Source organism: Montipora foliosa, chromosome 10 (assembly GCF_036669935.1).
Source record: "Montipora foliosa isolate CH-2021 chromosome 10, ASM3666993v2, whole genome shotgun sequence".
Lineage (NCBI taxonomy): Eukaryota > Metazoa > Cnidaria > Anthozoa > Scleractinia > Acroporidae > Montipora > Montipora foliosa.
The window spans coordinates 36,316,378-36,343,877 of NC_090878.1; the positions used below are offsets into that span (position 1 = coordinate 36,316,378).

The following is a 27,500-nucleotide window of genomic DNA, read 5'->3' on the forward strand; positions in this document are numbered from 1 at the left end:
AGTGTAAGAAATAAGGCGTATTATTTACATGAAGGATGAATCATTATGTGCACATATTACATGGAAAGTTGAGTGACCATTTCGGTGACTGAGGCACCTACTTGACAGTTTTAACCGACTGTTGTAAAATTAGGCAGCGAAAACACACCTTTCCTTCTCCACTGCGGACAGTACCTGGTTCAATTCTGAAAAAGGTAAAACAAATAGAGTTTTCGTTTAATTTTTTTTACCAAAGGACACTTTGGCGCACATGCCACCCGATGTAAAATTGTTATCGAAGAAACGAAGTCAGTGGAGCCGTAATTATGAAAAAATCTAAAACAAACAAACAAACAATCAAAAAACTAAACATACATAAATAACTATAGCTAAATAAATATATCAATAAATAAACAAGTAAATGAGAAATGAACAAAACAAATAGCCCATTTCCGAGTTGCTGCATGCCTCAGTTACAATAGTTGAGCACCAAGACTCACTTCGAAACCGAGACAAACAGCAACTCGGAAATGGCCCATTGATAGTTGGGACCCTTATATACCATTTGCCACTTAATAGAGCTGCGTTCCAAAAAATTTAATGACGACATTTAAATCATCTCAACAGAGGCTGTAACAGAAGGCACTAGCTACCACGACTTGCTAAGTAATACAAAGATACTAAAATGCAAAGGATCACGAAGACAAAATTCGGTTCGCAAGAAAATGTGACGCAAATGAAACCGATGTGAACTGGGTTTAAGTGTGGAGAGGGAAGTGAAATTCACTCCCATGGTCTTGCCTTCCTCAAGTAACTATTCATATAAAAGGCACGTACAGCAATGCTGTCTTTCGTCATAGGACCTGTTTATTGCTACGAGGTTCCTTATAGAAGAATAGTTGATGAGTAAGTTACATATAGAGTAAAACAAACCTGATCCATTTCAGGCTTGTAAGCGCCAAGTCAGTTGTGATCGTTGCTGTCAGCTCAAGCCTATTGTCCACGCACTGAGCACCTTGTAGCCTCAAACCTTTAAAACGAGAAACAGAACATACAGACCGAGGAAAATCTTGCTTTTAACTCTTCAGCCGGACACAGGGGCTTTATTTGCGCGGCGCCCACGTCGGCCATAGACAATAGATTTCGTAAAACCGAGCCTCGAGTTGAAATGTTTGGGAACGAGTTTCGGTGGGACAAAACAAAAGTTTTCAATCCCTCGGGTCTCAACATCGCCGACGTGTGATTGACACCCATTACGATGACCTATACAATAAGCACACTTCCCACCGCGAAAAAACCCTAAGCGTTCCCAAAGCAATATTATTTAAGAATATACTGAGTATCAAGACTTTTTCTTTTAATCGCCTCGCTAATGTATCAAATAGAGACATTACGCATCCGTCTTTACGGCAAACGGCAAAGAGCAAATTCAAACCCCTTTTACACCCGCACTGCACTGCACTGCACTGCACACCAAAATCGTGGCACGGTACTAATATTTGGAGTGCCAAAGACACCTCCAGAGATGTGCTCGGCAACCCTGTAATCTCTATCACGGGTGTCTAATATGCCTTCTGTTTGTTCTGTTTACACACGAAAAATTGTGCTAGTGTAAAGCGGGCTTCAATTAAACTGAATTGAAGTTGGTTAGTGGATAAACGGGTGTTTCTCTGTGGTTTTATGGGGTAAGTCTTAAGCATGAGCAGCAAGTCAATAAGAAGTCCTAAGGGAAAAAATCCCACCTTTTATCCCAAAGCTACAGTCGTCGATGTCAAGGCGATCGTCTGGGCCATTGGCAATCGTCACCTTTAGAGAGAGAAAGAAAAGAAATTAAGTTAAGAACTTCGAGAACATCGCAAGTTAAGAATTCCAAACCATGGTAATTACTAAAGCAGTAACGAAAGGAGAGCCTTTTCTTACAATAACCATTTTTTCCTGCAAAGTGTTCACCTAAGAAGCGCGGAATTCTAACAATTTAAAGTGCCCCTGCGATAAAAAAAAATCACTTCCTTTTTTTGTTCAGATTTTGAAAGTACGTTTGCTTAACATCTGACTGGCAAAATATTGAGCTTTGATTTTATCCAAAGGCCGTTTACTTTGAGTGTAAGTTTTGGATTTCACGGCCCGCCATTATTGCCGTTCAAAACTGACCGATTGGACCTCAGAGGGTTGGATCCAGGGAAAAGTGGCGTCAAAGGCTCGGAAAGCACTAGATAACATCAACCTAAACCAGCAACGCAAAAAGGTTTCTCAGAACAGCCATAAGCCGTGCATTCTGTAATAAAATACTGCTAAAAACCATTACGTATTGAACAGCTTGTTAGTAATATAAACCGGAAAGGTCTATTGACCGTTTTATGACTGAAATAATCCTAGCCGCGATCGATCAGAAGCGAGAGAGCGAGAAGCGAGCGAGGGGAAACGAAGTGAAGTTAGTATTCCATGTATGACCCACCATACGTTGAATACTAACCAACAAAGGTTAGATTTTAGCGTTTTAGGCCTAATTAGATCATTAGGTTTTGTCAATGGTTTGGGTTTTGATCATCTTTCAAGACTCCGCTGACATATCGATGGCCCACCAGGTTTAGGTCGATGTTATCTACTGCTTTCCCAAAGGCTCGCGACCTTAGAATTACAGCGCGTGAATGCAGCCTATTATATATGCAAAACGCGAGTTTTGCATATACAGCCCAAAACTCCCGTGCTGCATATTAATTCTGTGGCGTAAACACGCACTGAATTCTTAAACTAATGAGCCGTGGACGTCATTTTCTCCTCGATCCATATCTCTCAAGATCTTAAAGTTAGTAATGGCGGACCATTAAATAGGAAAATTCCAGTTAAAGTAAACATGTGTCTTTTTTAAAATAATGGTTTAAAAATTTGGTCGCTTATTGTTTAGTTAACATAGTTTTGAAATCCAAAGGAAAATAAGAATTGTTTTTTTTTGGTCAGAGGGGTACTTTAAGCAGGTCCGCCAAAGCTCGGGCCAGTACTAATTATAAGCGCACTTTGTTACAATGATTGTCTGTATTCCTAGACTTGAGTGACGTTGAGGTTGAGGAAAAGATTAACGGGACACTTCGCGCGCAACGCTTGTCAAAGTCGGCGTGCAACTTATTAAGGGTGCGTTCGATTGACCCTATTCCGGAATAAGAATACGTGGAGTGATTAAAACGGTATGTCTGGCGTTTTTGAAGCAACAAGGATAATAAAGATATGTTTAAAATAGCATTTTAGCAAGTATTTGATAATTTTAATGTGAATCTCCGTAAAAACGAAGGATTTTTAACTTCTATTCCATGCATTCCTATTCCGGAATACGGTCAATCGAACGCGCCCTAAGTATACTTCTGGACATATCTGCTTTCCCTCTACGCCCCTCGCAATACAGTCCCTTAGACTGCAAGAAAGGTTGACCACTAGGACAAGTTTGTTTTATGTTTTTTTCTTAAGTTGAGTTACCTCTAAAGATAGCTCTTCCAAAGACCAGTTGTTCGCTTGTGCCACGAACTGTCGGGTAGCGGTAATGTAGGCCTCAGGAACAAACATGCCTCCCAGCCAGATATAAAGGTTCTAAACAAATGAGAACGTACGTTTTACTTTTAAACAGGAACAAGACAATTTTTCCGTCAAAAATAAAGTTAGTAATGGCGGACCATTAAATAGGAAAATTCCAGTTAAAGTAAACATGCGTCTTTTTTTAAATAATGGTTTAAAAATTTGGTCGCTTATTGTTTAGTTAACATAGTTTTGAAATCCAAAGAAAAATAAGAATTGTTTTTTTTGGTCAGAGGGGTACTTTAAGCAGGTCCGCCAAAATCCGGGCCAGTACTAATTATAAGCGCACTTTGTTACAATGATTGTCTGTATTCCTAGACTTGAATAAATAAGTACCCCTCTGACCAAAAAAAAACAATTCTTATTTTTCTTTGGATTTCAAAACTATGAAGAAAGAATTGTGTGTTTGCAACTACGCGAGGAGTCGACCATGTTGATGATACACAACGGAAAACAGCGCACATGCAAAGTTCCAACTGCATGCAAGAGAACCTAATCATTACATTTCTGTGAACAAACACAACTTGAACCTCCTTATCCAAAGTGAAAAGCTCCAATATTTCAGGGCGGTGCGGTTAATGGTATTTACCCCTTGTGTGAGGAACGAAAACCTCTGAAAATTTTATTTGTAATTGACATTTAAAACTATGTTGAGTCCTCCCCGGCGCCAAGGAGGCGCTTTTTTAGTTTCAGGAGACATCACGTATCAGACGAATGGATCAATCGAGAGAAGGCCTCTTTCACCGAAATTCTTAATGCTCTTTTCACTTATCATCAATACGAAAAACGTCCTAAGAGCAAAACCCTAGAGACGTAATCTTAGTCCTTTCTGTGACGCAACGGAACGGGGAGTCTCCGGCCACGACACAGAACGGGATGGTGCACAATAGATGTAAAGAAAAAGGCGACGTTGAAAACTCTTTTTTTGGGAAGAGAAGACTTCTCGTAGAGAGGGCGGGATAGAAATTTATCGCTTATGTTGTCACCAAACGTGGAAAGAAAATGGGAATCTTTACTTTCATTATTATTTACATGTAACCGACATATGAATTTGTTCCGAGAAGAAGACTTAATATAAACAAATAGACTTCAAAAGTTAAAGGAACTTGTTAAAGCAAGCTACCTTATAAATATTCTACGCTTTCACTAACAACGAGACTGCAAAGTATCGGTCATTAAAATCTGAAAATTTACTGCGTGGCAAAAACGTTAATATGCCAATGCACTATTCGGAGAACTTTTAAGCCGTAACGTAATACATATCAGGAGCAGAATTTCAGGGATAATTGATTTCTCAATTCGATTTCATTATTTAGAGAAGATTTCTTGGAGGATTGACAAACAAACGATGAGATCATACTAGAGCGGTTTTCAATTGGGTGTCGAAAGTAATTAGCGAATTGCTTTGGTTTATGATTACTTCACTCTGTGATTGGTTCAAAGTTCTCGCGCCACTTTTTCAATCAATCAGAAGTGAAACCAAAACCAATCGTGGCTCGCGCGAGCACATTTTCCCGCGCTTTGTGTCGGCTACGTGTAATTACTTCGAGTTTTGATTGGTTTACTGGATTGTTTCCGTCGTTTTTGATTGGCCAAAGTAATACTTTGGTTTTGGTTGTACGACACTCAATATTAAAAATCGCTCTAATGAGGCAAAACGTATAAATAATGAATCCCCTGTTAAACATTTGCTAGAAAAAGATTGTACCATACTGGAGGCGTCGTGGTCCATTGGTTATGGCGTTGGGTTTGCACGCGGTTGCCCCAGGTTCAAATCCCGTTCTAACCTCTGGTTTGGATTTGCTTCCGGTCGTTGTCCCGGATTCAACTCTACCACGCTTTGTAAATAGCTAACTGGTTGCTTCCTGCCAGTTGGGGTTCTTAACCATGTTTCTGTCAAGTTTACGTTGTTTCTTTCACATTATTAAAGTGGGGTTCCTGTTAACTAACTTGATAGTAAAGTGTACTTTCACTATTTGTTACATCCATTTAGAAATCACTGGCGATCCTTGCAATCTGATTGGCTCTCAGCAGCGCGATTTATTCCCAAATCGCACTATTTTTTGCTCTAAATCGCACCATTTCCCTAGCCAATGAGAAAGAAACACTAAAACAAAACAACCAATCAGATTTCAAGGCTTGTTTACGGTAACCAATCAAATTGCAGGAAAACGAAAGACCAAGAAAGCCATTGTGTGGCAAATTTTGCAACTTTTCTTCCCAACTGGATCAATAAAATATTGGTACTGACCAAAATCCTGTATTTTAGCGATTAAATATTTATTTTGTGATTTCTAAATGGAGTTAATAAAGTGGTAATTGAACTTCGTGTCGTGCAATTTTGGTCTGAAATCATACTTGTGATTTCAAATCGAACTCGCGCTCTGCGCTCTTCCGATTTGAAAATCACACATATGATTTCAGACCAAAATTGCACTCCACTCATTTCAAGTACCATTATATACAAAGCATTTGCATAGACTAATCTATTTAATTTCAGGAAAACACGAGATCAAACCTTCAGCCCCTTCGCTCCACCCGTGTTAGCAGCGTGGGAAATCTTCTGCAGCTGTTTAACACGATCGCTAAAGTCTGCGACCCACTGAAGAACAGTGAGGCCTTTTGGGACAGTATAACGTCGCCAGTTAGAAGGCAATATTCCTGCAAACAAATAGAGACAAATGCGATTTTATCTCGTTCGTGTAGAGTTTTCAAAGTATATGGCTTCTCTTCCTTTTACAAGTTATCTGGAATGTCTCAAATCATATCTTTTTCTCTCTTATGTACGAGGTGTTCTTTGTTTGCATAATTCTTGTCAATTGCTAAGTGTCAATCTGTTTATTTTGTCATGAGAGAAAGTAATAGTGGCCCGCCTAGAGTAGGTATGCTAACTGTAGATTAGCATGGTCTTGTTTGTACGTAATTTGTTTGTACATAAAGTGAAAGTCAAGTTAAGTGAAGTGACGTGAACTGCACCGACTGACAATCTGAGTAACCACCCCTTCTTACCCTTGACAAGGTCGCTCATGAGATTTCGCAGGTAGTTCGTGGGCTTCTTTTGGCTTTCACATACGAGCACTATATGATTGAGGTCCTCTCGAATGGTGTTCAACAGCTGGTATCCAGTATTTACCTTGAAAAGACAAAGAGTTCAACAACATTAACTGGGAGACGTTGCCGAAGGAGTCAAGTTGAATTTGTTCAGCGCAGAAATGGCGCCATTACCTCAGCCAATCAGAAGAAGACACCAAACAGTGCGTGGCTGTCTCACAAACATTTTCCCGCCCTAATCACCGGCGACAGTTTCAACTGGTTCATTTGAATTTCTACAACGGCTGTGACTGGTAATCAGAATAAGGCAACTTAATATCATGCATCTGGCGTTTAGCGCGGGAAAACACAGGCGTGCAAGTCACAACTGATTCTGCTTTTGACTTTGATTGGCTGAGAGCGTAGCCCAAGATTTCAGCCAATCTCTACGCATAGAAATTCAAAACCAAACTGATAGAGAAATTTCTTCCGACACCCGTTGATTGAAAACGGCGAAAATAAAATTATTTCGTTCAATAGTACCTCGCGTTCAAAATAGCGGAATAAAGGATCCTTGATGTTATCCAATGTCCGCTTCAGAGGAGTCAAATCCTATAATAAAAGAATAAACGCCGATTAACTTTAAAAATAAATCAGAGATATTTATCCACAACTTTGTACCTCACCTTTGGAATCATACTGAGCCAGTTGGTTGCTGTTGTATGCAAAGTTCTCATCCACACTGGACGTGGGTCGCTCTCCGTTCTCTTTTTCCTTAAGGAACGAACAACATAGGAGAATAGTTACCCACATAGCCAAATTAAAAAGGCCCTTATTTTACGAGGGTAACACGCGAAAGTGAACTAGGGGTCAAAGACAAATGATTACGTTCACGCCGGGAACGAAATCTTGATTGCTTTCGCAATGTGAACTTTTTAGAGCCATTTTTCTGTGGTGCTGTTTCTGATGATGGGGTACACATTGTCGACTTTCGAGTCTGTGGACGAAATCCCACAGTATGACTATTCAAAAGAAAGCAACTGGACTAAAACGAATTTCTCCACGGAGATGTTTAGTGATTAACTAATTCTATGTTAATTCAACTAAAACAAAACACAACTCAATCATTCTAAATAGCTTTCTGTAAGTGTAACTTTTAAAAATATTTTGTTCAACAGTGCTTAGCAACATCATAGTATTGATCTCCTTTTTTATTCAAATGAATGTTTAATTAATTCATTATCTTTTAATAAGTAAAATAAACGAAATGAACGGTTTTACAAGTTGATGATGATGTTTAACGAGTGAAGTTGAAGGCATGGACGTTTGACTGTAGAAAGGTATTTTTGTCAGAGTAGACATTGAATTAACGGGTATAAACCTGATTTTACCGAAACAGAGCTTTTGAACGCACCTATGTCAATCCCTTTCTCACTGGTGTAAACGCCGACAGAAGCGGACATACGGACCGGCACCATAAGAAGGAACATAGTCGTTCTTATAATTTTATGCTGATGTGCTTCTGACGCTTTAGCCTAAAAGCCCACATTCGCCTTTAAGTTATAACGCACCGTGACTCCGCACCGGTGGCTCAGTTGGTTGAGCACCGGGCTGTCACGCGGGAGGTCGTGACTTCAACTCCGGCCGGACCAACAATCAGGGTCTTTAAATAACTGAGGAGAAAGTGCTGCCTTTGTAATTACATCTGCAAATGGTTAGACTCTCTAGTCTTCTCGGATAAGGACGATAAGCCGGAGGTCCCGTCTCACAACCCTTCAATGTTCATAATCCTGTGGGACGTAAAAGAACCCGCACAATTGTCGCAAAGAGCAGGGCATGTAGTTCCCGGTGTTGTGCTCTGTCTTCTGCGGTGTATCATGGTTGGGAGGGTAAATGCTCGGAGATATTGGCTACACCAAGCTACTCTAAAAAAATCCGGGGGTTAATAAAGATGTATGATATGATATGATATGACTGAATTTCGTAACACGAAATTACCCAACAGCTGACATGTTGTTTCCCGCGTGATTCGCCTGAATGCATTCAGCCAATAAGATCACGCATTTGGACAAGCCGTCATTTGAAAACAAAAACAAACGACCGCAATGACTTTGGGCGAATGTGGGCCTTTGAAGCGCACTCTTTCGAACTATTTCGTTCTTTCCCAATCTGGATAAATTGATTGTATCTTCCAAAGACAGAATGGTTATTGCATGGGTGACCTGCAAACCATTGCTCGGAAGAGTCTGGATACGACTTTGCAGCGGGTCGGTGGGCGATTATCTCAAAAGCCCGCGTATTCCACACCCGTCCAGCGTGCAAGATAAAATTTCGTAAATGCCATTCGCAAGTCAAAAATATACCATTAATTCTACCTACCTATTCAGTAAACCATTTCTTACCTCAGCGCACTTCAAATAAAAATTCAGCTCTATAGATTTCCTTTTTATTTAAGGGTTTCAAGGCGTATTTTACCATGGCATTAAATTCACTCACTACAACTTTCAGTGTACGGTTAAACAACGTTAAAGTCACGAATTCAACCCGTCTTTTTAGTCATTCATAGCACTTTAGCTGTAGCACTCTGAAATTATTTAAAGACAGCTTCTAATTTACTTACTCGTCATTTATTCCATACGAAACTGGTGCTTCAAACTGCTGGTATAAGCTTCAAATAAAACGTTTAACACGCGTGAAAGCTTTGGTTTTAAGCTCAAGTTACCGAACTGAGAAACTAATTTGAGCCAGAAAGATCAGAAGTAGTTGTTACTTTCGACGTTACAAAGTAGACCAAGTGACGAAGATTAATCCCGAAAGGACACACCAGTAGTCCAAGCATATTAGCAAGTTACGTTTAGAATTACCGATATCAAAAGCACCAATAAATACAGCTTTAATAAGACCCCTCATAAACGCATAAGCGGATAGCGTTAAAAGAAATTGAAACGCAAAGATGACGAGAGGGTGAGAAATGAACGCTAAGTGGAACAAAATGAAAGAAGAATATAACCAACTCAAGTAAAAACTCAACAGTAAAACATTAAGCAGTCCCTGTCTTTTCTTTGAGGAGAAGCCAACGGCCGGATTGAAAATCAAATCTGAGCGCGATCTTAAGATGCTGCCATCGCAAAAAGTCTCCAGCAAACAAATGTAAAATTTCTCGCTCGACTATTCCAGAAAAAAAGGGACTGCCTACACGTTATTAAAAAAAATTATATTATTACTCATTGTGTGTTAATAAAAGTTCAAAGGTGTGATTGAATCAACATTATTTTAATCCAAAACTAATACACTGTGAATTAGTTTTAGCTGAAAGGTCAATTGAAAGGTGGGGCAATTTTGATTTTACTTTTCTTTGAGTGAAGACTATATTCTGGAACGTTTAAGGTGTGATCAATTTAAAACTGAGACATGACTTTAGCCCGGATATTTAAAAAAAAAATTCCAGGGTTGGCTTAGTTTTACGTTTATTCTTATAGTTTACCTCGTCAAACAAAAGCACGAAATTCGAACAAAAGCAAGCTACACAATTGAGAAAATGGGTCTGGACTGATATGCTTTGGCAAGGACAAGCGGTTTTCAGTTAAGCGTCGTAAGAATAAACCAGGTTATACAGGGTGTGTTAACATGATGCCAGGACAACTTTCATTCGATACGATACGAATGTATCCTGGTTATTTCTTTCCGTTTTGTCTTGATACATAGGATACAAATGTAACCTTTCATACCGTCGTGTGAATTTCGATCCCGAAAGACTATGGGAATGAATTCATACTGGTATGACCTATACTGGTATCTTGCATCAGTATTATATAAATGAATACAAAGCGACACGAGGAAACCAGAACTACTCGAACTGGTATGATGCTAAAAACAATCCCATTCACGGGTAGGATATTTCACACAAAAAATTCCCTTAACCGCTTTGGCCAATGACAACTGGTGCAGATTATAATATTACCCAATCTTAGCGAGGCGCGGGAAAAAACGCACGACTGTAAATGTATAAGTGCACACTTAAACGCTGATTGAATGGAAATATGACGCGAGAGCCAATCAGCAAACCCAAAGCAATCCGGGTATTATTCTCGACACTCAACTGAAAACCGCCCTCCTTGAACCGAGGATAATCTCATCCGCCGTTTTTAAGGACAAACATTTCATCCAAAAGGAATGAATCAGCGATGATTTAAAGAAAAGTTCTGTGCATGGTTGAAAGCGGGGGTTTTGCGACGAAAGCGACTAAAATGTATCATAACGAACGCGAAGCCATCGTGCGCAAGTTGTCACGGCAACAACAACTTACTTTGCGGGGTCTGGAGAATAGGCCAACTCGTCGTCATCACTCAACATCTGCATTTTAAGCAGCCTGGTTACCATACCTTGACCTGGAAAAAAAAAAAAAAAAAAAAAAAAAAACGTGAAACAAATTTTCGTAAAACGCTACAATTTGCCTGAATAGCGAATGCATCCCTAAGTAGAAGTTCGGTGTATCCAGGCATATCCCACAGAGATCTGTATCACCTTCAGCATTCAAAGCTCGCGCTGACTTCAAACTTGACATCAAATGATATTTTGTCCCATTTTCAAAATGGCGGATTTTATGGTGAAAACGTCTGTTTCGTTTGTCACCTGACCCTAGTTTAATGGCCTGGTGCCCACGAGTTTTCTATCGCTCGGGAGAAGAGCATACGAACTAGTAATCGGAAGCTCTCGGCTTTTTTTTGAGTTACCATCTGAATAATACGTCTCTTCAACGTCTGTTTCAGTTTTCTAATCTACACTTGGAAATGAACTACATTTATTTGTCAAATCCATTCCATACACAACCATTTCAAACCCCAAGCGTTGGTCCCGCCGGATTGGGAACAGCGGCCCCCAGCACGGTACACCGAAGCTAAACCAACTTCGCCAACTTGTTGACGTTGGCTGAGTCGATTTGATTTCCTACTGAATCAATAGGGATCTCAATCGGGCGTTTACACTGGTCCTTTGTAGGAAGCTGTAGACTAGAATTGTAATTACCTTGTGTGGTAAGAAGCACCTTTTCTGCGTTGTTAGGCAGGCCGAGCCACGAGGGGGACTGGGCATCAGGGAGAGATTCTGTCCACTGCAGGAACTGCTCACGCCTGAGAAAAAACGTTTTCAAAGCATGTACTGGTTAGACGACGCCAAACAAATTAGCGTTGTGTTTGAAAGTGACACCAGGGAATTTAAGATCTGGTAAGTGCAGTTCTTGCATCAATATAGACCTCTTTCATAATGGCGGCGAAAGAAAATATTCTTTTGTTTCAATGCTAATAAGCCTTACTAGCCTCGCTAGGACGAGCAAATTTCAAAAGAATTTTTGTTTCAAAATGAAAGCAATAGGCCTAATTAACATAAAGACTAAAGAAAAGAAAAGTGGTCGCCATTTATGAAAGTGGTTATTCTATTCGCTTTTTTCTTACCTACCTATTATAGAGGAATACAGTTCATTTCGGGGACTCTTTTGCGTACAAGCAATTTATATAAAGTGAAATTAAGAAGAGTCTAAAAAGTGAATGTATCCATGTTTTACGTAACTCGTCAAATATCTTTATGTGGCGATGAAAGTATTTTGAAATCTTAAAACCAAGAAAATCAAACAGTATCCTGTAAAACAAAACAGACAAATAGCCCCAGAGCCCTTCTTGCATTCAACGTTGACTGACCCTAAATGATTTGAATGTGCCTCAGGTACCTCGCATTGTACAGCACGTCTTCATGCGTAAATGCGAACACGGTATTAAGCGTATGTCAACTTTTAGCTAAACAATTTACTCCTCACCAAACTACAAGAGTCTACAGTAAAACGCTGTTGGTTGAAAATTCTCCTACCTAATTCCCTCTGGCATCATAATCTGCTTTCCCTTCTCTCCATCGACATCGAGAACCAATGGAAAATCAGATTCAAAGCTACTGACAGTGAACAAGCGACCGACAAAGGACGTCATCAGGCGCTAAAAACAAACAAACACAGAAACAAACAACATACCTCGACATCAACCAAGAGCCCATGATTAGAAGCGTAAAATTTCATTGTATTTACGATGCGGCGTTTTTACACATAGTTATTTTTAGATTGATTTTCCCGCGAAACCAGACTTTTCCAGCAAATCACAAGTGTCGCATGAGAAATTATTCAGTACCCATTGGATTGAGAACGGTCAATCCTGCACGCCAAATCTCATTTAAGAACTCGTCAAAAAACCAAAGCTTGATCTGTGAAAAAAGTATTGAATAACGAACCTGATCGAAGTCATTGTCAATACGTCCGCCATAAATGGCCTGGGACAACAGAGCTTGGAGGGCATCCCACGGAACTTTGTTGGGTGGAAGATTCGTACGGCCCTGAAAACGCAAACAATAATTAAAAGAAAAGTAACATTTCGCATTTTTCAGTGTTTGGCATCTTGTAAAAATTTCGGTGGAATGACCAAGCGAATACAAGAAGAAACAGTATTCGAGACATGATCGGGCACAATTTTGTCCTCTAGGGACCGACTAAGGAAAGTAAAAAAAAATGTTTGCCTTTTCTTTGGTTTCTTCGATGACAAAGAGGCTGCGCCAACACATTCCTCATGCGAGCGCAACTCTTGTTCGTATATACTAGCTTTGCAAACTATTTTTCATTTAATGGTTGCTTGTCTCTCACTGCCTGATACAATTGCAAAACTATTTAAAAACAACTGTTTTAAAGGCAGTGAGAAAGAATGATTTTCGTTGTAAACGAAGGAGTAGGTCCGTTACTCAAGGTCCTTACTGTAGCACCATCTCAATCGGAAGCGAGAGGATAAAAATCAAAGTCCCTGTTCTACTCAATGTTGCGTTACTCGAATTAAAAGTCACGCACCTGAGCAACTGCATCCAGCCAAGTGTCCAAAGTGTCACACGCGACTCTCAGATCAGATTCACTGAACTCGTAACGCTTGGACCAGCCAAGAGGCACGTAACGCAATCTCTCTTGAACGATAGCATGGAACCAAGCAAGTAGGAAGTACAGACGAGCTCGCTCACTGGGCGCCTGTGATAAAAGTCAAAACACAAAATATTGTTCACTGATATAATCGCATGTCATGCTTTTTCTCGTGACAGTTTTACTGCCAGCATTCTTCGTCCGAGGAACATGAAGTCATAAATGAGAACGGTGCACTTTTCATTTCCCGATTTCAGCTCAATAACACATTTAACTCCTTGTGACTTCCCTTTAAATTGGCTGAACAAGTTGCAGAAAGTCGACAAAATTTGCACAATGACGTCACAAACCGCTTTTTGCACAACAGTTTGTGACGCCATCTAAGGGGAAAAAACCCCAATGTCTCTCCGTAACTTGGCAAAGAGAAACACAGGAGGTTAGGGGCGCTTTAGGCTTTTCAAGGACTTTCTTGGACACTATTTCGAATAAAATTTAAGACTGCTTTCCCATAACACAGTTTTATACAATCAAGGAAACCCTGCTTTTTGACATACCCTACTGGTTTTTTCGCATTCAGGTTTCGTAATCCACTCAAGAACAGAAGCAATCGCATAATGAGTTTAAATGCACTGATGTTTTGTGTTTTCATTTGATACAAAGTCAAGGATCCTGACGAACCAAAGAACTTTTAAGTTCATGCTTCCGATATTTAAGGGTTTTCATTACGAGTACGAATTTTCTTAGGCCATTCTTGAGGGCAAGACAGTTCTTTTTTTTTTTTTTAATAGCCAATCCTATCAAAGGCCTTCAATGGTCCTTATTGGAGTTGAGCCTGTAGGCACATTTTCTTTTGTTTAAAACTACACGCAAAAGAGGCTTCGAGGTTAATTCAATACAAAATGACCCAATAGCCTCGTTTATGTGGCAAAACCGCTAATAACTCCGATAAGAGCTATTCTTTTGCCAAAATTGTCACTAGCATTTGAGTGTTTTCACTTGAGCCAGCTTACCTTGCACATTCGTGGAGCTGGTACAGCACTGAAGGTTCGCAACAAGTTAGCTTTTACTCCTGGAGGAGGCTCAAACACGAAAACACGCGATGCTCTTAGCAAGTTCACAGGAACCTAGAACGAGAAGAATTTCTGTAACAATCGCGTAGGATGGGAGAAGAAATATGATACGCACGAGTTTGAATCATGTTAGCACAATGACGGGTAAGCAGTCATGCAAAAAGTTGCCTTTTTTTAAATTCGTGTAGATAGGTTGGAATAGATTTCAAGGGTGATAAAGGAAATGAGGAAGGAAGAGGGCGCATGCATGACGCAAAGGGAATCGTGAATACTCCGCGTGGTTCACCAGCGCGCCTAAAGGTACCTATAGAAATGTTTTGATCACAGTTAGCAAAAAAGAAGGCAAACTTTAGCCATTTGTATTTTCGTAAACATTATTAGATTCTTGGAAAGGGCTACCTATATTCTCTCATCAAAATCGGTTTGCATCTAGTTGCATGATTCACTGAACATATAGGGGAGTTTGGTTAAAGGATGGAACTTGCATAGAAGAGTGACATAGGCAATTTGTTTCTTTTTTAACGTATTCGAGTAAATTTCTGACGCAATTTCAACCTAAAAAGATCGGTTGCTTCTCCATGGACAAATCCATTTGCCCACGGAAATAAAATGTCTCATGAACTTGAATCCAGAACTGATGTTGACAATTTTTGTTCCTTTTCAACGAACGCAAGCAAATGTCCCTCAAGTATTTCAAGTATTTCACGAAGGTAAAATCCACTTGCTCACCGGAAAAAATGGCAAATGGAGTCACAAGTATCGTAACTTTGGATTGTACCTTTGGATTGATTTCCATCGTCATAAACAGCCTGAAAGCTGCGTGAGGGTTTAGGGTGTGCAATTTCTTTTCCAAGGTTACCAACCACTGTGGAGCCAAGTGAACATTCTTCAACAAAACCCACCTGGAAAAAAATAAAAGAAAAAAACGTAGCGCGTCTACGAACTCTGTGAAGCATAGGTTTGGGTTAAATACTGGAACAAGTAAGGTAAAGGTAACGAAAAGCCGCATACGAGCCTCTGAGACTCACAAGGAGGCACCTTATCCCGGTTTCAAGTAGCATGCATGAATCGACGGAGAGTATTGCCCTGGACGGGATGCTAGTCCAACACAGGCTTTTATCTAGCCTGCGCCCATTGGTACACCTGGGTCGAGACAGACAGTGTGGAGCACTGTTTCTCGTCTAAGAAAACAACACGATGACCAAGCTAGCCCTTGAACAAGCGACCCTGGGCTCGGGAGTCCGAAGTGCTGACCGTTTCACCACTGTGCCTCCAACCACTTAATTGCATGTAAACATCGTGTATTGTTGAATGTTTTGTTCTTGAAAGAAGGGCGCTATTAGAAGTAGTCATGTTTTCTGAAATTGGTTCCAGATTTGTCGAGGAAAAAGAGGAAAGCGAGGCCATGAAAATCTTTGCAAAACAGAAGCACATTTTACTGAAAACGGCTCTTGCCTTCCAGACTTTGTAGCAGAGTTGATAGCTTTATCCGCTAGGCTGAAACCCTCAGCAGATCCTGAAGAAGAATAAATAACATTTTAGTGCGCACAAGCCAGCCTTTGTTGGACAAAGTGACCTAAAATGGTTAAAGCAGGGTTATGAGTTGACAACCCCGCAAAGATAAGCCCATGAACAGCTTGTAATAAATGCATACACCCTCGCAATGCTTTTGGAAAAATTCTCATTCATGTGACCATGAGTAAAACAAGATTGACAGAATCGAGCTTAATGATGGCAGCTCTGTTTGCTCCCATGAACTTTATATATTCTCCACCACAAATACATACAGTACTCTTTTGTATTACATTTAAGTACTTTAAAGCGAGAAGCAAGTCACACTTCGTGCATTCTCAAGTGAACAGAAAACCCAATTTCAGCGGATCCCCTTTCTACCCAACAACCCATTTAGGGAAACCGATATCGCGGCCATGCCGTCATCTTTATAGCTTTCATGTCTTACCAATAGCAATGGATGTGCACTGCTTGTTCTGTTCGGCTGCTAGATCATCCACCCATCCACTGGCATCATAACCAGTTACAGAGCACAGTAACAAGGGTGTGGACGCCTTGACCTATTGAATTGAAAACGTCAGTTTAGGAGCATATTCGGATTCAGCAAGGTAAAGAAAAGATCTACTAATTCTGGCGCTTCCGTCTTTGTAGGCGTTAGTGTTTGGATCTACGGTTTAAACAGGCAATGTAAAACATGAGAGTTGGAGAGCATCGCACTTAAACAGCAACTTGCGCAGGTGTGAAGACTGAAAAAAATCCCGGATTGAACGGGGCTCGAACTCATGACCGTGCGCATGCGCTGCTCTACTCTACCAACTGAGCTATCAAGTCAACTGGGAGCTGGAGTCACTTTGTGAGTTCGAGTAAAATCCCGTAATAGGTGCACGAATGCATGATAAAGTGTTTTGGCTCGTGTGACCAGTAACCTTGTTTTTCCACCGAAACAAAAGAAAACGTTTTTATGATAATAGAGCTTAATTCCAGGAGGCATAGTTAGGAACACCGTGATGTCATGCAAAAGCAAATAGAGGGTTTAAATTGTGTGTTTGGTGGCATCCCTTTGCGATGCCAAATAGTCTCTTGTCTCAACAGTCCAATTGCCCAGGACATAATGTTGACGATCTGGACAGTGACTTACACGAAGGCTTCGCCTACTTTGGTCACCGTTCACAGATCGATAATATTTGAATATCTTAGTCTTCTTTGTCAACAAATGTATCTTTTTTCCTGTTCTTTGTGAGTTGTCGTGACTAAATATCTTTTACCAATGCGTAAATAAATTCGACTTGACTTCAAACCTCATGTTCCACTACTGAGGCCAGGTCCAGTCCCTGCTCGGCTTCATGCATGAAGTTGTCGCCGAGGATAGTTCCCACTACCATTTGGGCCATGGCTAACACACGGTCAGGACGCAAGGCCTGGATCACGAGCAACTGGTGGACTATTTGACCGATCTGGGCTGGAAAGAAAAGCAAAATAAATTGACAAACACTTAATGGGTCTTCTTTTTTTTTTCTTGTTAAAGGCATTCATTCATAATAACGCTTTTGCCATAACTGAAAACTTGAAGTAAACAAAGAATTTAATTTTTGCCAGTAAGTTACTTACACAGCGAGAGTTCCGAGTCCCAACATGACGGTACATTGCGCTCTGGTTTGCTGGAATCCAGCCAGTCGAAGAAATCCCTGCGGTTGAAATCCATGTAGGCCTGGAGCTCCTTAAAGGCTGGTAGCTTGGATAGACGAACAACTGCAGAGGCCTGTGAAGACATAAACAAACAGCCCCTTCATTGAAAAAAAAAAAAAAAACTACTTCAGTTTCTTGCTACCACGTCTTCATTTTCAATTTTTCATTTAATTCAGCTAGGTTACCTAAACAGCAAAAGTTAACAGTCTACATTCACAAATACCATAATAATCTTTGTTTGCCATCCAAAATCTTGTATGAGCATTGTTTTCAGTTTCTCTTCAGACTTACAATGGTCCCAAGGGAAAATAAAAACAACGCTTATGCAAAATTTTGGAGGGAAAACAGAGCATTATGGTATTGGTTTTTTGAAAACGGCTTGTTATAGTTTAGCTGTATTACCCTCCCCCCCCCCCCCCCCTGCCCCACACTACAACAGCGGGAACTCCATGCCCTCCTTCCGAACAGTGTAAGGTTTCTTGGACGCTTCCTCAGAGATCAAGAGCCAGACTTAAAACCGTCCGAGAGAATGCACAGGGTTACCAACTGTACTTCTTGTCCGAGAGGGCTAAACAACTCCTCAGTTCTTGCTGATCTGAACGGTCTTTTAAACTCCCAGTCCAAAGACATCAGGCCGTCCCACATGACACATCAGCAAGCTTACATCAGGGGATGGAAGAAAAATAAATCATTCCAGAAGAGGTAACGAAGTGGTAAAGGCTTACATCAACAAATTTCTGGGTTGAGTTTCGTCGCTTTCTTATCCTCCTCGGAACAAACATTTCGTCGTGCTCCAAATTTGTTCCCCAAGTCAAATAACATACGACAATTGAATGACGTTTATTATCAAATTTCCTGATATTATCCTATACCTGTTCAGGTTTAAGGCCACTAATTTTCGGTGGCTTTCCGGAAAGAACAGATTCTCCTCCTCGCAAGAACATGTTAAACTCGTCTTCATATTCTTTCTCTCTGTAAGAGAAAAATCACGTTAATACTAATACCAATATACCACTACTAAATACTACAAGAGCCTTTAGGCTAGTGTGTATACCAAGAAAATACAAGTGACTCGTGGGATATTCCACGGTATACCACGAGAAAGGGTTGCATAACAATATTGACAATATTACAGTACCAACACTAACACTAATTTCAGTAACAACAATTATCATCATAACCACCACCGTCAGTTGGTTTTCAGTCATGTTTTTCAAAGAAAACAAAAGAAAACGTTTGAATAACAATAGAGTTCAATTCCCGGAAGATTGGGTCGGAACACCAACATGGCGGTTGTGACGTCATTTGAAAACCAAGAATTAGTAATTGACGAGAATGAACACATAACTGGTGACCAAGTAATTTACATTACGAAGCTCCCACATACTACATACTAATTATCCACTATTTCTCGTGGGACCACTATAAGTCCCAAGAGAAAATGGAAAACAATGCTTATGCAAAATTTTTAGGGCAGACAAAGAGAATTATGGTATTTTTGACAGTGGATAATTTACGACGTTGATGGAGGCAGATCATTGGGCTATTTTCCAAGCGCAGCCGATGACGTTTTCTAAACAATGAATTACAAGCTGCTTGTCTCCTTCAAGTTGGGTTTTTTGACACATAAGATCCCGCAAGCTGCCAGCTTTAAACACTGCCGTGCATAAATGAAGGTTATTTTCATTATCAAAGAGATAGTTTATTATTTAAGTCACACTTATACGCGGTCGGGAATGGTCATATTTAATGTAACATGAAAACCATCGAGAAAGTTTGCGAAGAAGTTATCGCAGACCAAATTCGTTGCTTTCAAGTGTATTTATTTGGCAGCTTTGTTTACCAATCCAGCCATGAAAGCAGTGACTGGGGAGGTGATGGAGGCTGCTTTCACACAGAAAGTGGGGAACCTTTACCAGAGGCCTACATGAAGGCAGAAGGGAATGATAGCAACAACGAATTCTATGGCGACGCCGACGGCAACGACGACGCTAGAAAACAATAGGCTTACTGAGCAAAAACAATGGCTCTGCACGCTCTGCAAGTGCGTTTTACATTTTGGTACATTTCTTTGCCGTCATCTCCTAAATGACGACGTGAAATGACCAAATTCAAGGTTCTGTGGAGGACGTTTACACATGACGATGAATTTTCAGTTCTCTCTCTACGCTTCCAACCCACTCATACCAGTTTAATTCCTCGACAGCTACTACACATTTTTAAAGCGAAACGACATGAAATTGTTTCGTAGTGATATGAATAACGCGAACTCCTATTTTTAAATGAAGTAGTCGTAGCCGTCGTCGTCCTCGTTTCGTAAGCTCCCTACTTAAGCGACGGCGACGGCAACGAGAACGTCATCTCAAAGTATAAACTCGCGTTATTGCTATCACTTAGAAAAGGACAAAAGTGAAAGACGCACGTGCAAGGCGTGCAAAGCTATTGTTTTTGCCCACTTAATATGCAAATTTGTGACGTTCTCGTTGCCTTTGCCGTTGTTGTTGCTTAAGCCCGCCGCAGACGGTGAGGAAAGAGCTGAGCTAACTGCCTCGCGAGGCGGTTTGCTCAGCCGTTTCCTCACGTGTGCGGGGAACATTTGGTGATAAATTCGCTTTGCGAGGCCGTGAGGAAAAAATAAAACATGTTTGATATTTTTCGCCTCGCGAGGCAAATTCCTCATTGTGTGCGGCCATCGTGAGAATCGAGTTGAGCTTGGTCAATCAAGCATCCAATAAAAATACATGGCATTGTCACGTGACTTCAGTGACGTCGGAATTTCTTTCTCCGACACCATCTTGAACCGCTGGAGTCACGTGAGTATGCCGTGTATTTTTATTGGATCCTTGATTAAACCAAGCTCAGCTCGATTCTCACGATGACCGCACACAGTGAGGAATTTATCTCGCGGGGCCAAAATATCAAACAGGTTTGATTTTATCCTCACGGCCTCGCGAGGTGAATTTCTCACCAACATTTCCCCGCACACGTGAGGAAACGGCTGAGAAAACCGCCTTCCGAGGCAGTTTGCTCAGCTCGTTCCTCAAGTGTGCGGCGGGCTTTAAGTTCTCTGGTGACTTTTAGAAACAACGACGACGGCTATGGCAACGACAACGTCACAAAGCAAGAACATCATTGGTTCAGGAAGAAAAAATAATCGTGCTGCATGTGCAGCACGCATTTCAGTGCACTTCTTTGTCGTAGTCCACAAAACAACAACGTGAAATCACCAAAAAAAAATAAATAAATAAAAAGAAAAGGAAAGGAACTTCATTTAAGCGACTAGTCGTTCTAGCGCTGAAGCCTGAAGCACTAATTGGGGACACTGTAAATTGTAATTAACAATTAACACAAATCAAGTCGAATGTTGGTTTTTGAGGAGGGGGGAAACCGGAGAACCCGGAGAAAACCTCTCGGTGCAGAGGAGAACCAACAAACTCAACCCACATATGACGCCGAGTCTGGGAATCGAACCCGGGCCACATTGGTGGGAGACGAGTGCTCTCACCACTGCGCCATCCCTGCACCCCGAATTTCAGGTTTTGACGACGTGAGCACACAACAGGAAATCGTTCCCTTTTTATCTTCACATTAGAACCGTTCCTATAAATCCAGTTATAGGATAGCTTGCCCCTGTTGTTCAAGATGGAATAATCGCGAAATTCTTACGATAGCGCTAAGTTATGTCTTGAAGTGAAATTGTAGTTGACGTCGCCATTGTCCTTGCTAAACTCCCTAGCAACGTGAAACGACCAAATTTATGTTTTTAACTGAAGACAACCCGAACACACAAAGTCAATCTTCACTGAAACTCTTTGAAATTAAAATGGAAATGAAGCATGTGATAGAGCGGTTTTCAATTGAGTGTTGAAAGTAATTAGCGAATTGCTTTGGTTTATGATTACTTCACTCAGTGATTGGTTCAAAGTTCTCGCACCACTTTCTCAACAAATCAGAAATGAAACCAAAACCAATCGTGGCTCGCGCGTGTACATTTTCCCGCGTTTTGTGGTTTACTAGATTGTCTCCGTCCCTTTTGATTGGCCAAAGTAATTACTTTGGTTTTGGTTTTACGACACTCGATTGAAACTCGCTCTAACGAACGGCGCAAAGGCGGCAAAAACCACAGACTGGCAGACATGAAGCACTCAGTTTCCTTTTGTGCACCTTACTAGCGTTTTCACCCAGCTTGCGCGTAGATCGGGAGCGGTATCCCGTCCCGAAACACTACGCGAAACGCTTTGCTTTTACGAAGGATTGACGTAGATTGTTTAAAGAAACTCGAGACTTACCCCGACAATCCACGCAGGTAAATTCGGCAGAGCAACATGGCAAACGTGATTCTGTCATCGTGCATCATTCCACGGGCTACCCTGTTGTACACAATCTGGAGAAGCAAAAGCAAGACAAGTTGAAAAGCGTGATTCTGTCATCACGCAGCAGGCTAAATTGTTCTGCACAATCTGTAGAACGGAAAACGTGGAAAAACGAGATGTTTTCCGCTTCCTTGTTGACTAAAGAACTGTTTTACATGATACCTCCCGAAAGATCGTGTGTATGGCTCGGGCATCCTCGGAAAATCTCCTGTACCCCAATGGTAGAGTCTCCGAATTAGTAATCGGAGGGTCGTAAGTTCGACCCCTGCAAAGGAGCACTCGGATTTTTTCCCTCGTATACCCGAGACCCGTGCATACGGCAAGAGCTACTGAAATCTAAATTGACCAATCAGAATTCAGCGAAAACGACTTGCCGGCGAGCTGCGATTCGAATGTCAGCTGTTGTGCTTTGGCTGTTATTTGTGCTTTTCCTAACTATTCTAAGACGAATTCAGTCTGGTCTTTTCGAATCAAGTATGAGAAGACGTCAAAACTGTATTGATAATGTATTCATTCGTGTTAACTTCCCGGAAAAAGACTTTGGTGGCGTCCTTTCCACAAGGTAGATCGACAACAACGTCATTTACGCACAGAAATGCACCGTTTCCAGTGAAAGAGCAAATGATTGACAGGATAGAACAATTTTGACTGCCCCGCGTACAGCGGGCTCGGGTTCCGTATCCACGGCCACATGCATGAAAAAAAAAAATTGTGATAGTGACTCAAAGGTTCCAGCACAGGGCAAATGATTCCGTGAATAGACCTAATCGGCTAACTCAATGTTGTACCCAATTCAAATCTCCCGGGAATAAGATTCTTTGTGTATTGTATTTGCATGATAATATAGCATTCATATTTAAATGATATGGAAATACCTGGAACAAAACGTTTTATTCCCAAAGGGTTTGAATTGGGTACAACATTGAGTTAGCCGATTAGGTCTATACTGGCAGACCAGCGGACATAATTTTTTTTCAATAAAGTTGCGAGTTTCAACATCTGTCATGTGTGACTAACTTCGAGTAATTTGCTTGGCTGGAGACGTCGTGAACAATAATCGACTGGACCAACTTGTTCCTAGTGCTTACCTGGAAAAGATCACTGGACAGAACTTTCAGTCTCTGCTGTGGGTCTTTCATTCCTTTCAACTTCGGGTTTTCATATAAGACGCACTGAAATATATCCAGGAAAAACTGCAGCGAGAACTGGTACAGAAAATGTACCTAAAAGAAAGAAAAGTAAAGAATAAGTTACGGCTCATCTATCGTTATTTAGCGCGTTTTCTACATGAATATACCCCCAATGCACTTCACAACAATAAGGAGAGAAAGAGATTAAACACAACGTGCTGAAAATGTTGCAACCTGAACCGCTGCAACAAATCCGGCCAGTGACCACAGCGGTATTAGAAACGGTAAATGGAAAAATCATCATCATATCTTTCTTTATCCTCTGATTCTTAGAGTGGCTTGGTGTGGGTAATATTTCCGAGCAATTACCCTCCTAACCATGATATATCACAGAAAACAGACCACAATACCGGTAACTCTAGTGTGCGGGTTCTTTTACGTGTCACAGGGTTACGGATGAACATTGAAGGGATATCCTTATCCGAGAAGACTAGAGAGTCGACTACGACAACCCCACGAAACAATAATATAATTGGTTAAAAGAGGAAAAATAATCGTGCTGAACGTGCTGCACGTGTGGCACGCTTTTTATTGCTGTACTCTGCATAACAACAGCGTGAAATCACCAAATTTGAGGTTTTAAGGACGGTGCTTCCTAATGTTATTGCGCATAAGTTCTGCGCATCTCGAGATACTCGGATTTCCTATGGGTGGTGCTTATTAATACAGAGATATTTTTGCGCGGTTGAAAACTACGCGGAGAAAGCAGATCTCAGCAAGTGCTCTTGGTATCCAAAAAGAAAATTGGGGGAGACCACGCATTTTTCAGAGATAATAAAAATTCAATTTGGAAAAGAACGTCATACATTGCGTTGTACTTTAAAACTTTTTCAAATATTGTTGATTAATTATCTTCGAAAAATGCGTGGTTACCCCCAATTTTCTTTCTGGATTTCAATAGATCTGCTTTTCCCACGTATTCAGTAAACCGCACAAAAATACCTTTGAACCGACAACGTGAGAATCTTTCATTCTTTTACTCTGAAACCGCTCGTATAAATTCAATTTTAGGATAATTCACCCACATTGTACGATGAAATAACCGCGAAAGACTTAGGGATCGTGCAAAGTTACATTTTGAAGTGACGTTTTCGTTTTCGACATAGTAGATCTTAAAGTCCATAATGTGTGTATCTGGGACCGAGAGGAGCCTGTTGTTAACTCCAAGTCCAATGACTCACCAGGTTAAGTCCCTCCATGGTGAAGTAAATACTGCTACAATAGTGTGACAGGGCTCCGTATTGATCCGACACTGCCTCAACCTCGGCCATCACAACATCTGTTTCTTCCACTTTACGAGTGATTTCCGCTGCTTCTTCCTTCAATTTCTCCAGAGTTGCGATGATTCGATCATCGTCCAGGATTCTTCCTTTGGCGTCATTCAAGGCCTGGAGCAGAGACTTCTCAAGATGGCGGAGACGAAGATGAAATTCACCTGGTAATGTGCACGAAAGGAAATGTGGGTTACAGCAAAAGGAGAAAATAAAGATTTTAAATGAAGAAGGACCAAAGGAATTAAACTATGACTGATTTTGCAAGAGAATGGAAGGGGAAAAAGAGATTGGTTACCTTGAAGCTTGAGTAAGTCAGATCTCTTCTCGTCAACATCAGGTCGCTCGGCCTTCAGAACTTGATTCAAACATTGACTCTGTAAACTGCTACGAGTCACAGTGAAGTTCACAAATGTAACACGACTGCAGAGGTCTGGTGGAAATTCCACCTAAAAAAGGACAAATGAATTAGTGCTTCAAATATAATGACCTACAAAATGGATATAATGGTTGCAGATATTCTTGACGTTCCAGTGGTACCTCCACAGAAAAGCGTTTAAAATTGTAGGGACATTTCGCGACATGCAGACCAATCTAACTCACTCCTCCTTCCACCACCTTCCCCCAATCAATGTTAAATTTTCTGCGCTGAACGTCCCAAATCGGCTGTATAACTGTTTGCTTTTATCAACCTTGCAGGAAGGAGAAGGTGGGACAGTGAAAACAAAATAGATTGTTATCGTGATTTACATAAACGATGGTTTTCCCCGTATTTTCTAACGTTTTTTTTGACAGCCTCAAGGATGTTTGCCCTCCCATCGTAGTTATTTTTAACTAAACTTAACTTGCGATTATTTATATGAAAGCTACGGAGCTGCATTCTCCTGTGCCGGGCGCTGTTCATTATGAAGTCCAGGGTGATTTCTTTTATTAGGCTGTCAGTAAAATCCTAAACTGAATTGCAGGACTTACCGTCGGGTCTCTTGTGGAGAGGAAGATGGTAAATGAAGGTGACAAATCAATATCTTGATCTCCGAGTGTGATCAAAACACGACCACCTGTGCGACGCAGTTCACGATTCAAAACTGGATTGAGAATTGGATCGTAGCTCTCAACATCCTGAAAAACAAGAACGGTAAAAGGAAAAGGTAAATTTAATAAAAAAAAAAAGAGGCACAAAATTCACTCGACCAAATTCAGAAAGTTCGACCTTTTAAACTCATTCTTGTGACGCGTACCGAGTTGTTGGTAGTAAGGGCATCCATCTGTTAACTGTTGACGACATGTGTTCACAAAACAATCGACCCAATTCCCTTTCACACGGGCAGATTACTAAATGGACATGTATTACTGGGTTGGCTCACAGAGCCGTTGATCACACTTGGCATGATTAAAAACATCGAGTTTATGCAATTAGATGTTCATAGTTCGAGTAATAATGCTGAGAATTCTACAGCACGGGTCGAGGCTATAGTCCATCTTAAGGTTTCTTTTAGCATCCCTTATAAATATAAATACGATGAAACATGAATGAACTGTGTATTAAATTCTGTCTTCGTCTTGATACATCAGGGTCATCAACAGTAGCGAACACGATATCCACCTTCAGTGGTCAAGGGGCTTTAAAAAATGACGAGACCATCGCATCACGTGGACAATGGCTAACTCTTTACGCACATTGGGTTACTCAACGTTTCACATTACTCCTGGAGCAATTTAAGTGGAGACAAGAACAGCGCTTTTTCGTCCTGCTTAGAGAAGGCTAAAAATTCTAGTATCATTCACAGTTATCACAAACGACAGCACTTTTCCTTGTTTATTGTTTATCTCAAAGACTCCTCAGTGTTGGCTCGACCCGAGGATAGCCTTGCCAACTGGTGGCCCAGTTCTTTCGCATTTGAACCAACCGGTCGGTATCGGGCTCGGCAAACTTCATCTTAACTCAAATGCAGTATATCTAAAGCAGGAAGAAAAACGCTGATCATACATAAGGTTTGCAACTGCATGATAAAGAGAAATCTGTTCAACTCACCTGGACAAGCAGTGGGTTACCAAACCTGAGAGCGCTTTCCAGATTCTTACGGAATGCATCATCGAGGAAGCTACAACAAAAAACGGAAATAAACAAGGGTGAACGGAAAAAAATTTGATCTCGGGCTCAAGAAATACATGCTCTACAATATAGCCAGAAGATGTCTGAAGCTGAAACAGGCAGGAAAATTTTGCTTTCAAATTTAACCCAATTGGTTTGGACGATACATTAATCTGAATTCTCAAGGTCCCGGGTTGAAGTCTTCCTCTGACAAATCTTAGCGCCAGTCGGACGACAAGCAAAATAGTTTGGACTATTAAGGAAATTTGATGATGCAATCCTTGAAAAAATTGTTGGGACACTTAAGTTCCTCCTCCATACCTAGACAAATTATTATCTCTCCCGTCAAACAATGTGATTGCCGAGGGATATTTGCATTATTTTGGGTGGGAAAAGGGAAAGGAGAGCTTCAGTAACGACGGCAACGAGAATGTCATGTCAAAATGTAAATATTCGCGTTATTGTAATCACTTCGTGACTATTTCAACGTTTTTAATAGGTCAAGGGTATGGTAGTTCCTCAAGAATGACACTGGTCGGGACGGCGCTTAATTTAGGGGAAAATGAAAATGAAAATTTATCCTCAAGTACTGACGTCCTTCATAAAACCTCAAATCTGGCTATTTCACGTTGTTGTTTTGCAGACGGCGTCAAAGAAATGGACAAAAGCGGAAAGGGTACGCGCAGGGAGTACAAAGCTATTATTTTTGCCCACTAAATATCCAAATTTGTGACGTTCTCGTTGCCGTCGCCGTTGTCGCTGCTTAAGTTCCCTACTATCTACCTTGTCAACGAGT

At 40.9% G+C, this 27,500-nt stretch overlaps 1 protein-coding gene across 2 annotated transcripts in view; it reads right to left on the minus strand.

Annotated features, from left to right (window-relative positions):
- LOC137974019 (cytoplasmic dynein 1 heavy chain 1-like) overlaps window positions 1-27,500 on the minus strand; it is a 115,140-nt gene that overhangs the window by 522 nt on the left and 87,118 nt on the right. Inside the window, exons 66-92 of one of the 2 annotated variants that reach the window (XM_068820940.1) lie at window positions 26,645-26,714; window positions 25,585-25,731; window positions 24,911-25,061; window positions 24,523-24,776; window positions 23,240-23,374; window positions 22,068-22,162; window positions 18,651-18,750; window positions 17,701-17,851; window positions 17,391-17,551; window positions 16,541-16,652; window positions 16,036-16,096; window positions 15,359-15,482; window positions 14,521-14,634; window positions 13,448-13,618; window positions 12,844-12,945; window positions 12,433-12,554; window positions 11,599-11,702; window positions 10,880-10,961; window positions 9,194-9,241; window positions 7,260-7,347; window positions 7,117-7,185; window positions 6,553-6,676; window positions 6,062-6,204; window positions 3,448-3,558; window positions 1,722-1,785; window positions 913-1,009; window positions 149-185 (exon numbers count right to left, since the gene is read on the minus strand). In XM_068820940.1, coding sequence (XP_068677041.1) covers window positions 149-185; window positions 913-1,009; window positions 1,722-1,785; window positions 3,448-3,558; window positions 6,062-6,204; window positions 6,553-6,676; window positions 7,117-7,185; window positions 7,260-7,347; window positions 9,194-9,241; window positions 10,880-10,961; window positions 11,599-11,702; window positions 12,433-12,554; window positions 12,844-12,945; window positions 13,448-13,618; window positions 14,521-14,634; window positions 15,359-15,482; window positions 16,036-16,096; window positions 16,541-16,652; window positions 17,391-17,551; window positions 17,701-17,851; window positions 18,651-18,750; window positions 22,068-22,162; window positions 23,240-23,374; window positions 24,523-24,776; window positions 24,911-25,061; window positions 25,585-25,731; window positions 26,645-26,714 — 3,037 coding nt within the window. The remainder of the gene's footprint in view (window positions 1-148; window positions 186-912; window positions 1,010-1,721; window positions 1,786-3,447; window positions 3,559-6,061; window positions 6,205-6,552; window positions 6,677-7,116; window positions 7,186-7,259; window positions 7,348-9,193; window positions 9,242-10,879; window positions 10,962-11,598; window positions 11,703-12,432; window positions 12,555-12,843; window positions 12,946-13,447; window positions 13,619-14,520; window positions 14,635-15,358; window positions 15,483-16,035; window positions 16,097-16,540; window positions 16,653-17,390; window positions 17,552-17,700; window positions 17,852-18,650; window positions 18,751-22,067; window positions 22,163-23,239; window positions 23,375-24,522; window positions 24,777-24,910; window positions 25,062-25,584; window positions 25,732-26,644; window positions 26,715-27,500) is intronic. The other variant, XM_068820941.1, reaches the window with a different exon arrangement.